The 12,604-nt window shown below is 42.3% G+C and overlaps 1 protein-coding gene across 1 annotated transcript; it reads left to right on the top strand.

Annotated features, from left to right (window-relative positions):
* On the top strand, positions 1 to 11,758 carry haspin (histone H3 associated protein kinase). The gene is given in 15 exon segments (XM_085777964.1): positions 1 to 338; positions 2,712 to 2,838; positions 3,100 to 3,306; positions 4,258 to 6,334; positions 6,781 to 6,916; positions 7,107 to 7,246; positions 7,875 to 8,066; positions 8,182 to 8,267; positions 8,448 to 8,510; positions 8,604 to 8,695; positions 8,931 to 9,010; positions 9,512 to 9,600; positions 10,552 to 10,694; positions 10,806 to 10,908; positions 11,321 to 11,758. Coding segments are annotated over 15 exon segments (3,939 nt in total). The 5' UTR covers positions 1 to 136; the 3' UTR covers positions 11,523 to 11,758.
* Positions 11,759 to 12,604: the final 846 nt, after the last annotated feature.

The following is a 12,604-nucleotide window of genomic DNA, read 5'->3' as shown; positions in this document are numbered from 1 at the left end:
AAATGCGCTTGAAATTGTTGTTGCATCACAGTGAACAGCTGTCGTTAGCACAACGTTAGCGGCTTCGGTCTCCTCTGCTTCTGGGGAAAAACTAGAAACATTAACGTTAGGTGTGTGTGCAGCTGTACTTATAACCATGAAGTCAGTGAAGCCGGTTCTTCTGAAGACGTACGGTAAACAGAGGAGGCAGCTCTCCGCCTGGATCTCCCCTGATAACCGCAAACAGGCCTTCGACAGCACCCGCTCCACAGACGGCGACGTCTCCGTGTTTGAACCCGCAAAGAAAAAACCTGCGGGGAAGAGGTAACTTACGTTCACGTCCACAGGTGGCGAGACCTGTCCTGTCATGATCCCCCTGTCTCGTTATTAGTGCATGTTAGATGTCATGAGGTTTGACAGTCGCTTTGCTTTTGGGTGAGTTCAACCATTTAATACATTAAAGGGAACATATTATAATCTCATGTAAGAAAGAACACGATCAAAGTCATGCTTCTTGAGTGGTGTTTCTGTTTTTGTGTCCACCCCTTCAATGCGGGTAGGATATATAAATAGAGGCACCACATACTGCAGCCTCCAAATATTCATAAAATTGAAACTGAGCAGTAGGCTCCTTATCAGTCACAATACATTGTATTTTCTACTGTTAAACCAACACTAAGGAACTTTTCAACCTTCATATAATATTTTCGTAACTTTTGTGATGATACATCGACTTACAACAGGTTGAATGACACCTCTGTTATGGCCTGAGGGAGGGGGTCTGTATGGCCTTTAAACCAACACTAAGGAACTTTTCAACCTTCATAAAATATTTTCATAACTTTTGTGATGATACATCGACTTACAACAAGTTGAATGACACCTCTGTCATGGCCTGAGGGGGTCTGTATTTCTTTCTCTGGCACTAAGCAGCTTTGAGGAGCATGGTAGGAACCCGGCTCTCACTCAAGTTTCACTTTCATTTTCGCGAGTCACGACAAGGAGGGAGCAGGCAATGCGGCACCTTTCCGTCGGATTGTGTATGTGTGTTTACTGTGAAATGATCTGCTGGAAACAGAAACTTAGTTTGGACGTCTTCTGTTAATTTCCATGCACCGGTAGATCAGGGGCCTCATTTATCATTGTGGATACACGTTTTTTTACACGCTCTTTCCCCCATTTTGTGCGTACGCACTTTTCTCCGCCTAATTTGGGATCTATCAAACCAAAACTTGTCGGGAGTAAGAGCAAAAATTTACGACCAGTCCGACCATGGCGTACCGGCATTTACACGCTTTTTGAAGAACAAGAGGAATTGGCGACACCGCTGCAGAGTCAGAGAACTGCAGTATGCGAGGGAGAGAGGAGCGCGGACACTGTTTGAAGTAGCAAGTGGTGGTGATGATGACCCCCCCCCCCCCCCACCACCACCACCGCACACGTGTTGACGTCGGCACTTTACATGAAAAGCACAGCGACTCAGATTTTTCCCCTGTGCATTTACACTAGTTTGCTCCTAAATACTGGCTTTATAAAACGAATTTCGTTTTCTTTTGATATCATATTGATATTTTCACCCTGCATAGGCTATAACTCTTCCACAACCCGTCTGTCCAGTCTGGAAAATAATTTCTGCGACGTGCGTGTGTTACGTAGCCAGACTGGACACACACAAGCAAGCAGCAAGCACAATAATGTCGGCGCAAATCAAAGCAAATGAGAAAACATGATCCATATTTTTTGTGTGAATAATATTTATTGTATTTAACAAAACTGGGTGCTGCCCAACATCATTTTAGGAAAAGTCACAGACTGGTGGACTTCAATGTTTTTTTGGTTTTTTTTAAATATAGGCTATAGCTATGCACAAATGAAAATCAAAGTCTTCCAGTGAACGGAAGTTGGGGGTTAGTGGAAAGGGGTGCAAAGTACTGACTGGCAGTGGAAACCCTGCTTTAAATTATTATGACATAATCTAAAATAAGGGGCAGAATAAATATGATTCTTCTTCTTTCTGTTCTGTTTCATTTAGATTTGGGAGTTTTTTGTATTTATTGAAGCCTTTCAATGCAAGATGATGTTTCTGACTGATATTGCCGTGTTACCGTGTATCTCGCTTTCAGAGAAATTCCGCTTCTTCCTCCACTCTCCGTCCGTCTGTTGTCTTCACCGTCTTCCACTGACGTCATTCCACACGTTTCCAGAGTGCACATGGCTACTTAATATGCACGTAACTGATTTGCATTGACCACATATGGTTGCGTGGGGCTGTTTAGGGGGCTGGGTATGAGGCGTGTTCTCATCCACGCTTTTCTCAGGTCCGGTGTGATCTATCAAGGGAAATACCGTGCAGCCGTGTGTACGCGGAGTTTGATAGATCTGAAAAGAGTGTATATTTTTTGGTCGTACGCACATTTTGCCTTTCCGTCGTACTGAAAATTTAAGAGGACTTTTACACGCTCTTTGATAAATGAGGCCCCAGGATGTTTACGGCGCTACGCGCTGGTGCTCATGGGAAATGGAGTCTTCCTTCAGGCAAAACACTACCGCTTTGGGCCACTGGCGCCGCCAAACTCAACCAAAATGAATGTGTATATATTGCTATTAGTCAGCTTCTACTTCAAATATGCTACTTTACTGTATGTCATATAACAGAACCACACATTATGAACCAATTTACCAACAAATGTTTAATATCATGTCTTGACTGTTCCTTATGTCTTCATCTAGAGCTAGAACAGCACGTCCTGCCAAGACAAAGGCCATGCGATGTCTGACAGAGAAGAGCAGTGATGAAGAGAACGTCAACATCTCCTCTCATCCCTGTCCTCAGCCTCCTCGGCAGAGCAAGACAGCAAGGTCTTTAAACACATATACACCTGTCAATTCAGAGTGTCCTTGTCATTACTTCATCATGTGCATTTTAACATACACTTTTAATAATTTACCAGTTTTAGATCCTAAACATGACAGTTACTTAGATAATTTGCATTATTTATTACAGTTAGAATTATTTTGTAAAATAGGGCTCATTTAATGTCTTTCTTATTTTTCCTCCATAGCATTTATATTCTTGCTAAATGAACTTTGCTTATTTGTTTTTTTAATTTTTTCCATTAGAGTGAGGCCGTCCAGTGTCTGTACTACTAGATTGGTCCGTCCTGCCAAGAGAAAAGTTCCCTTGTGTCTGACAGAGAACAGCAGTGATGAGGAGAACATCAGCAGACCCTCTCCTCCATGCCCTCAGCCCAGCCAGCAGAGCAAGACCACCAGGTCTGTGTACAGCCAAGCATGAGCAGCTCGCGTTATGCAAACACAAATCGAGGAGTTTCGTCACACTGCATGGCTTTGTCTGTAAACACAGACATCTGACTATCCATTTTAGAATGACTATTAAAGTCACTATAAAACTATAAAGTCTCATTCAATACCAAATTTCGATTGTGAATGCTATAACGTTAAACCACTGGCTTTGTTGCTGATTTTCTTCCTTTTCTTTTCACATTTGATCAAACAACCTTTTTCAAGGTTTGTTAGAACTGAATCAAAGGCACAGAGGGACAGGAAACATAACTCTACAACTTAATACGAAATCGCAAAAACTTTATTCCTGATAACAGAGACTACAAAGTGCAACTCTGGCACAGATCTGCAAAATCTCAAAGCTCTTCTCTGACTTTCTCTTGTAACCCTCTCCCTCTGTGGTCCTCCTAAGGGATGCAACTTACACAGCTTTCCATGATTTGTCTCAATCTTAAATATTGCTGAGTCAAAGTTACGCAGGATTTTCTGGTCTAACTCCAAAATATTGTTGAGTCATCACCAGACTCACCGCTGTAGCAGTAACTCCAGGGAATAAAACCTCTATGCTGACACAATAGTTTACTTGTCTCTACTCTGTCAGGTTGGTCTCTCTTTTTTCTAAAAATCTGAACACTTTTTATGTTTAGATGTTTAATCTATAACTATAAGTGGTATGATTTATTGAATACACATCAGACCAAATATGGATATCATGAACACCAGTTTTCTTCAACGGTAGCTTACTCAAATAAATATCAAATGTTGAAAATATTGACAAATTCCTGTTAGCAGTTGAAATCGAGCTCATTTTGTCTATCTACAACCCAAAAATATGTTAAATATATGTGATGCAAAAGTGCCATTTAAAAAATAATAATAATAATGTGGACAATATAATGTACACAAACAAATTTCACAAAGCTGCAATATAATGTTAATAAAATTCCCCCCAAAATATGTTGAAATGATTTATAGTGTATCTAATGTAATTTTATCTTATTCGAAACACGAGGTGAAGTCTGCATATGTGGACGGACATTTCTGTAACCGCCGTTCTTTTTTGCTTGATGTCCTCAGTGTTCCTTCTGTGGGCCGCTTCGTAACCCGCCGCAGACGTGGGACGTCTGCCAAACCCAAACTCCCTCAAGCATTAATCAGTATACTCAACTCCTCCGATGACTTTACTTCAGCAGGCCTGTGTGCCAGTGGGGTTCTTCAGTCTTCCAGGAGGAGGGTGAGGAGGAAGAGGAGGAGGCTCCCCCCAGCCCTCTTGGTTTCGAGTGCAGAGAACTCAGTGAATGCTGCAGGGACTGCCAGCTTTACAACCCACCCCTTTCGAGAGGTATCCCTCAACGAGTCAGCGGATCGCAGCCTCGGACCCTGCCTCAGGAAGCCAATATTTTGCTCTACGCCCTCAGCCGCAGGCTCCTTCAAACGTCCGCAACTCATCCTCTTCCCCATCAACAAATCCTCCACCTCTCTGTCCATGTCGGTGAGCTGTATCGGCCCTGTTGGCCGCCTCTCTGTTGAGAAGCTGCAGTCAAGTCTTGGTGAGCAAGAGCCAGACCGGCATCACCATGAAGAACCCTCTGGCGATATATTTATGAAGCCTGAGGGGTCTAACTGGAGAAGTAGCTGTAGTGAGGAGGTCAAGAGCCACAGTGGAGACTCAAAGACAAAGAATGGTGGGAAATCACAGAGTCTAAATCTGCTCTCTACGGACGCTGAAGGCAGTAGCGATTTTGTGTCAGCAGCTGGAGGGTTAGAGTGGCTGATAGAGACTCTGAAGGAGAAATGTCTGACCGAGCCCTGCACAGTGCAGCTGGAGAGATTAGACAGCCTCACTGTGACTCAGCTTTGCAGTCAAACAACCTACTCATCCTGTTTGGGACTGTCAAGCTCATTTCACAGCCAGCAAACAAATAAACACCTACTGTCTGTGGACAGCAGTCAAACTGCTGACCCGTTGCAGTCTCCAGATCCATCGCTTAATCTTTATTTATCTATGACAAACAATAAAACAAGAGAATATTTACAGTCAACAAATAGTTTTGAGTCATCTAAACAGGCCGCTTCAGCGACTGACAGTTCACCATCATCAGCATCAGAGTTTTATGATGAATCGACCCACCACACAGAGAGCAGTGTTGACTTTATCATGAGCACACATATACCAGCCACCAGCCCTGTGCAAACACAGGTCGCTGCAGTACAAGACAAATGTCTTGATGAGAAATGCACCGTTCAGCTAAAAAAAATGTCCCTGTCACAACCGACTGTCGAACAACTCGATGGGTTCACAAAGGAGAAAAATGCACGTGCGACTCGTGACAATGCGTCCGTCAGTTCAGATGCAAGCAAGTCTGAAAACGAGCACACGCACGATGTTGACAACCCGGAAGATTTCACACGTTCAGGAGAAACCACCGAGGGAATGACGCTGTCTGTTAGAAGGTCAGTAAACAGCAGCAGTCCAGTATCACGGACACAGTTCAGTGATCCAGAAACAGAAGGAAAGGCAGCGGCGCTCGCAATGGCGCTGAAGGAGAAATGTCGATCTGCACGGCCTACTGTTGTGATGAAGAGATTAACTCCATCACAGTTGAAAGAAATTCTGCAGCTCAAAGTAAAAAAGCTTGAATCTCCCATACTTGTGTCAGACTCAGCCAGTGATGAACACATGGAGAACGACCACCAGTCTGAGAGCGACTCCGATCACTGTGAAGGAGAAACGTCTGTCAAAGTCAATATGAAAAAGAGGCGCTCAAGCAGCTCTGAGGGGAAGATTGCCTCAGACAAGGAGGGAGTTGTCAGGAGCTCCTGTGACGTTCCATCCAAAAGAAAAAAGACGTCTCTGGCTCCGAAAGAAAAGAAGAGGAGGAGCGCGTCTTCAGAAAGATCTGGGACGACCAGGAAGGCCTGTGTGAGCGGTCTGAGTGTGAGTCGCTGGAAGAACACGAGCAGCATCAGCAGGAGCGGGTGGGCGGGTCGCCCCCGGGCGGCGGACTGCAGCATCAATGAGCTGATCCCCACACAACGCAAACAGCCAAAGGTGAACACAGTACCGCTGCATCTTTGTCCTTTACTACTTTATAACGTATTCAAGGACTGTTTTGATCATTTCTTTGCCACTGTCAGACAAAATAAGCTGTGAGTAAATTCATTTTTTAGCTGTGGGAAACTTCTATGGTTCTCTTCATTTGATGAAAGAAACTTCACCACCATATGTTTTGTTTTTTTCATCAGGTTTCTACTAAGAAAGTATATTCCTAAATCACTTTAAAACTACATTCCCAACCGACTGTAATGAAAGGTTAATGAGAGGGATTTGAAAGGAGGACGATCATTTATTCATAGAGCACGTTTCATGCAAAAAGCAACTTGCCGTGCTTCACAAGAGACAGAACATGTCAAAAGACATAAATGCAATGTGTCATTCAACAAACAAACAAAATGGCCACATGTGGAGCTAAGCCATCTCTGCCTCTCTGTGTGCAGGAGCCTGGAACAACCATGAATTTCTCCACCCCGTTGAGAACGAGTCCGCTCAACCTCTCGTCCCTGATGGCTGAGTTCACACCAAACACACACACCTGGAGCCGACTCAAGGCCGCTCTCTCTGTTCATCGCAAAGGCACGTTGTAACGCACACACTCTCGCCTCACCAAGGTGTAATTCGTCGCTGACTTGTTCAGGGTTGTAACCATTTTGTAATTCAATGTAAAGCCACCACTTCAGAAGTGCATCCTTACGTCCCATCCTCCAATTGATTTTTAAAAATTTTTTTTATTTCCTCTCTCTCGTCTGTCCTTCCCTCTCTTTAGTGCTGCTCACTCCAAGGGGTTTACACCTGTCTGGCTCTCCAGGAAGGACGGCACTAGACCTCAGCCAGGATCTCTTTGCAACACCTCGGCGGACGCCACTCATCAAACGCTTTCGGTCACAGCTGCACCAGAGTTCTATGGTACAACACACAGTTTATATATACAACTATTAGGGAGCCATAGAGAGGCATATATTTGTTAATTACACTTGGCCAAAACTAATGTACCTAGTCTAATACAACAGTCCCACAATAAGCCTTACCTTCATGAGAATTATTAATGTTCAGCTTGTGTTGATGTGTGATCATTTTGGTGGCTACAGTAATGAACTGTACTGTATTATACAAAAAAGGGGCTTTCTGTTGTTTAGCGTACCCTCACTGATATAAATGGCGTGGACACATATAACACAACACAATACAACTTTTGTTTTTAGCAAACTATACCACTGGCCATTGAAGTTGAAGTTTACAGGTCTAATATCAGTTTTTAGAATTTGCAGTTTACCCCCTTTTTAAATGTTGAATGTTTTTTGGCACATGTCACTCCGGCCAGTGACATTTAGGCTGTATTGCAGCACTTATTTTGGCCCAACACTTTGTGCACACTGGTTGTGCAGGTAGTAAAACTGAAATGCATCTGCCCCATCTGAGAGACAGACCACTAAAATAAGTATGTTATGTAACAAATGCATAACACGGAGTTTCTATCCCTCCTTTCTACATACTGATGGAAGTGTTAATGCACATCTCCTGTCTTTTGTCACAGGCTGTGTGTGAGGATGCAGAAGATCTGCCAGATGCAGAGAAGGTGTATGCTGAGTGTTGCCAGCAGCAGCCTCTGGCCTGGGAGGAGTGTATTCTCCCTCACCGTATGAAACGGTGTGTTAAGATTGGGGAGGGGACCTTTGGGGAGGTCTTCTCCACCACCGGCGCCTCAGGAGACACGGTTGCTCTCAAAGTACGTGTGTTTGTAATGGTAAAAGCTAAGAACCCGCATAGTTCAATAAGTAAAGTGTTTAGTGCAAATAATGTGTGTCTGTTCTGCAGTCAAACAGTGGGTCTTGTCTTGACAGATAATTCCAGTAGAGGGCAGTGAGAAGGTGAATGGAGAGGAGCAGAAGACCTTTGGAGAGATTCTCCATGAGATTATTATCTCAAAGTAAGTGGAAGGAGTGCAAACTAAGACTGTACATCAGTCTGCTTCATTTGTTGCAATAGCCACGAGCACATGTGTCTGGAAGGAGCTGTGAAAACAGAGGTGGGGGTCTGAATGATTTAATCTGGTGATGGCAGGGCCTTGCTAATCAGAGAGTACACTCTCTCTATTTTTTCCTTCCAGGGAGCTGAGCAGCCTGAAAGAGAAGCAGCACAACCAGACTCACAGCTTTATTGGACTCAATGAGTAAGCACTCCCTCTGGTCCTTTGTCTTTTTGTCTGCTAGCGTCTCAGCGGTTCGGAGTGTTAATGTGACTTGATGTGTTGTTCCCCTCGCAGTCTCCACTGCGTTCGAGGCTGCTACCCTCCAGATTTCCTGAATGCTTGGGACGCGTTTGACCAGAAGAAAGGCTCTGAGAATGACAGACCAGGTCAGCGAGACAAAAGCATATTAACATTTGTTTCACATTCATTTACACAGCACATCTTTGATTTTGCCGTGACTCGTGAAACTCAAAAACACTTCTTTTTTTTTTAAGATTGTACATTATGGGGCAGTTTGTGATTAAAATACATTTTGTAATTGAATCCCCATGAAGACCATTTCCAACATTGTTCAGCACAACATATTATAGAACCAGGTTGTTTATCTTCTTTCTTGCACAGATTTCTTTGAAGAGGACCAGTTATTCATAATCTTGGAGTTTGAGTTCGGTGGCAGCGATCTGGAGAACAGCAACGGAACGGTAAGCACGCCACATCACAATGACAACTATTAATACCCTTTGCTGTGTGCCATACGGTGTTTTGTTGTTATGTTTAAGTTTGTTAGTCATGACAATTACTCCTCAAAACAGCCAGAATTTCAGCTACTGTCTTCAAACAGAAGCATTAGACTCTGCACTGCTCTGTCATTACACCAGCTTTAGCTCATTACTCTTGCTTGTGAGTTGTAAAGATGTGCTTAAACATTCATGAAGAGACTGCAGGCATAAAAATAAAAGTGTCCTGAATGCAGTCATTACAACTTAACGTCAAGTAGACGTTTAAATATGTATGCTGGAGATGATGTTTAGCTTTTGCAAACACACAAACACTATCTTAATCTATTAACAGAAAAACAACACAGAAATATGTATATATTCTATGTTCTAAGTTTATAATTATATGATTTGCTCATTTGATTGCTTGCCCTGTTGAAATAAAAATGCAGTTTATAATTCAAGGCTTTCTCCTGTGTCTTCAAGCTGGCGTCCTTGTTGGCGGCAAAAAGCATCCTTCATCAGGTTACTGCTGCCCTGGCTGTGGCTGAGGAGGAGCTACACTTTGAACACAGGTGGAGCTCACACACACACACACACACACTTACACATACGGAACTCAGGCTGTTGTGATAGTATGCACTCATCAGGTCTTATACACAACAGGGAAAAGTCAAAATTTGTGTTTAGTGTAGCTCTGTGTTTTGTCTGGAATGAGGAAAGCAGGGATACGTTAACAGCATTCATTTCCATAGTCCATCATTTCAAAGCGCAATTACGGTAACTTTCAATAGTGATAGTGGAATTGGAAATGTTGGGGGGGATTCAAATATATAAACAAAACACTAACCATTGTGGTAATGAAGCTGGTTGGCATTACTACAAGTATTTCTCATACATAGGTTATATTATCTTGGTAGATTAAGACCTGCCCAGGCAACAGTCTTATATAAAGATGAACACATATAAATTATTATCAGCAAAAATTATCATGGTCATTTCCATACATACATGTATAATAAGACCATAATATTTATAGGTAGGGTGATTATTATTACTATCATTATTATTATTATTATTATTATTATTATTTTTTAGAACCAGTCTGAAATACAAATTTGTGAAGCTCGGGGTTATTCAGGCTCCACATGCAGTGCAATGCAGCAAAAGATCATTCGAACAAACAAACAAACAAAAAGAGACATGACCCAGTCTGAATGATTGAGCAACTATCCATTTTGGTGTAATTATTGAACAATTACACATAATATAGCTTCCATTACGCTGATTTAATGATTAATATTTGATGTACACTATACAACCAGAATGCTGTGCAACTTTCTTTCAGTTGTGCACGTTAAATTTAATCAACTGAAACTCCAGCTGCCCCAGCAAGTGTGAAATGTGGCATCCAGTATCGAAGCCAACTCAGTGACACGTGCTGTGTGTGTGGTGTCGGTGTAATGGATAATTTGATGGCGTCCTGTAACTGAACCTTTATCCCCCCCCTGTGCTGTTTATTACAGGGACCTCCACTGGGGAAATGTGCTGGTGAAAACAACCAAGCAGAAGACGGGGAGCTTCCTCCTGAATGGAACTGCTCACTCTGTTGAAACTAAAGGGGTGCTGGTCCGCATCATTGACTACTCTCTCTCCAGACTGGAGATTGGTCAGATATTTTTCCCCCCTTCCTCGTTTCCACTCACTGCCACATTTTGAATGACTTGTGCTGTTTAAATAATGAATACTCAGTCAGCACATGTTTTGTTGTCGCCTCCAGATGATCTGACGGTGTCCTGTGACATCTCGAAGGACGAGGAGCTCTTCATGGGTCACGGAGATTACCAGTTTGATATCTACAGACTGATGAGGCAGGAGAATGGGTCAGTATATTTATGTGTCAGTGACTAATTCGGAAACACCTCACTGTGACATTTTAACGGGAGTGACGAGGTGACACACAACTTTATCCTGTTAAACACAAAACGAGAGGGATAACTGAGACAGAAGACGTATTGATTGGACTTTGTCTTGGAAAATCAACACGAAGCCTCGCAAGTCAAAGCAGCTGATTAGAGTTTTCAAACAATGAGGCTTTTCTTCTTCTTTTGATAAGATGGATCTGTGGTTTGTATGATGGACTGCGTTTTCATCCAGACAATATAAATTATTGGTGAGAAGAGGATCAATGCCACTCTCACATCCATCTGATTGGTATTCAGCTGCAGCTATAACAGGTTAACATCTCAGATTCAGGATCCCCTAATGATTATTTTTGTTCTTTGTCTGTGTCAGAAACAACTGGAGTGACTTCCACCCCCACACCAACGTGCTGTGGCTTCACTACCTGTGCTCCAAGCTGCTTTCCATGAAGTACCGTGGCTCAGGAGGGAGGGGTGCCAAGGACGTGCGAGAGGAGCTCACTCGTTTCTATGACAACGTCCTCCAGTACAGCTCTGCCACTGAGGTGCTGAAAAACTGCCCCATGTTTCAGTAGTATGTAAAGAAGCCCAGCTAGAGACTGATATTAGTATGAAGGAGGCACAATGTGTGAGGGTTAAGTCAACGTCCATTAGTCAGCGATTGGCCGGCCACCCCCATGACCTCTGATATTGATATGTAAAGACGGTTATTGATTCCCTTGTAACGCAATGACAGAGATGGAGGTCACTTAATGTACAGAGTGTGCAGAACTGTCAGTTGACAAAGGTTATTAAAATAACCATGTGAAAATGATGTATTCATGTGTTCTTAATGGAACTTATTTATACCTATAGGCTGCATGTTTTAACTCGTTTTTAACTTCTTTTTTTTGCATCACTAGCATAATGCAGGAAAAATAATGTTTAATAAATTTTTAACACTGTCTTTAAGTGATATTGTGCTTGCAATTTCTGCACTCCCCATTCTGTGTTAAATTAATCACTAAGTCGCCTTTGTGTAATTAGAAAAAATGACAAAAATGTCCTTGCTCTATCTGGTCAGATGTGAGGATTTGCAGCGTAGCATAGGACTCATACAGTTCTTTGTAAACTGAGTGTCTTTATGGTCCCTGGTGTCAGTTGAATGAGGTATTGAAGTTGTCACCTTGGGACCTGAATGGTAATGTGCATTACTTTCTGACATTAAATAGACTTCATAATGACAAATACATCAGCAGATTCAAAATATAAGGATATTGGTCAATATATCATTTGAATTTTAAAACCTTAGAGGTCTATTTGGACTATAATGTATTACATATATGGCATTTGTGTTCATCAAATAGTTTAATTTGTCAGGTATTTAATGTGATGAATCAACCAAAAACAAACATTTCTGGCTGCAGGTTTTGAAAAAAGTCTCTTGATTTGGTTTTGTGTATTTTACTTGTCTGAGGTTAACGGTTGGTTATAACTTTTATCTGTCAGATGACAGTAAATAGGAAACTCAATGACTCATGAACACGTGTAGATGAAGCTTATACATAACAGTTAATATAATTTTGTTCATACGATTTTTCATTTTTAATCTGTTAATGCTTTCATCAATTTTCTGCTGCTCATCTGGGTCCACACAGTGACAGCACATGACACAGGT

This window comes from Trachurus japonicus, chromosome 1, assembly GCF_045865225.1.
Source record: "Trachurus japonicus isolate A0001 chromosome 1, Traja_1.0".
In the NCBI taxonomy this organism is placed as follows: Eukaryota; Metazoa; Chordata; class Actinopteri; order Carangiformes; family Carangidae; genus Trachurus; species Trachurus japonicus.
The sequence above is the reverse complement of the archived record's forward strand: the minus strand, read 5'-3'. Positions and strand labels throughout refer to the sequence as shown.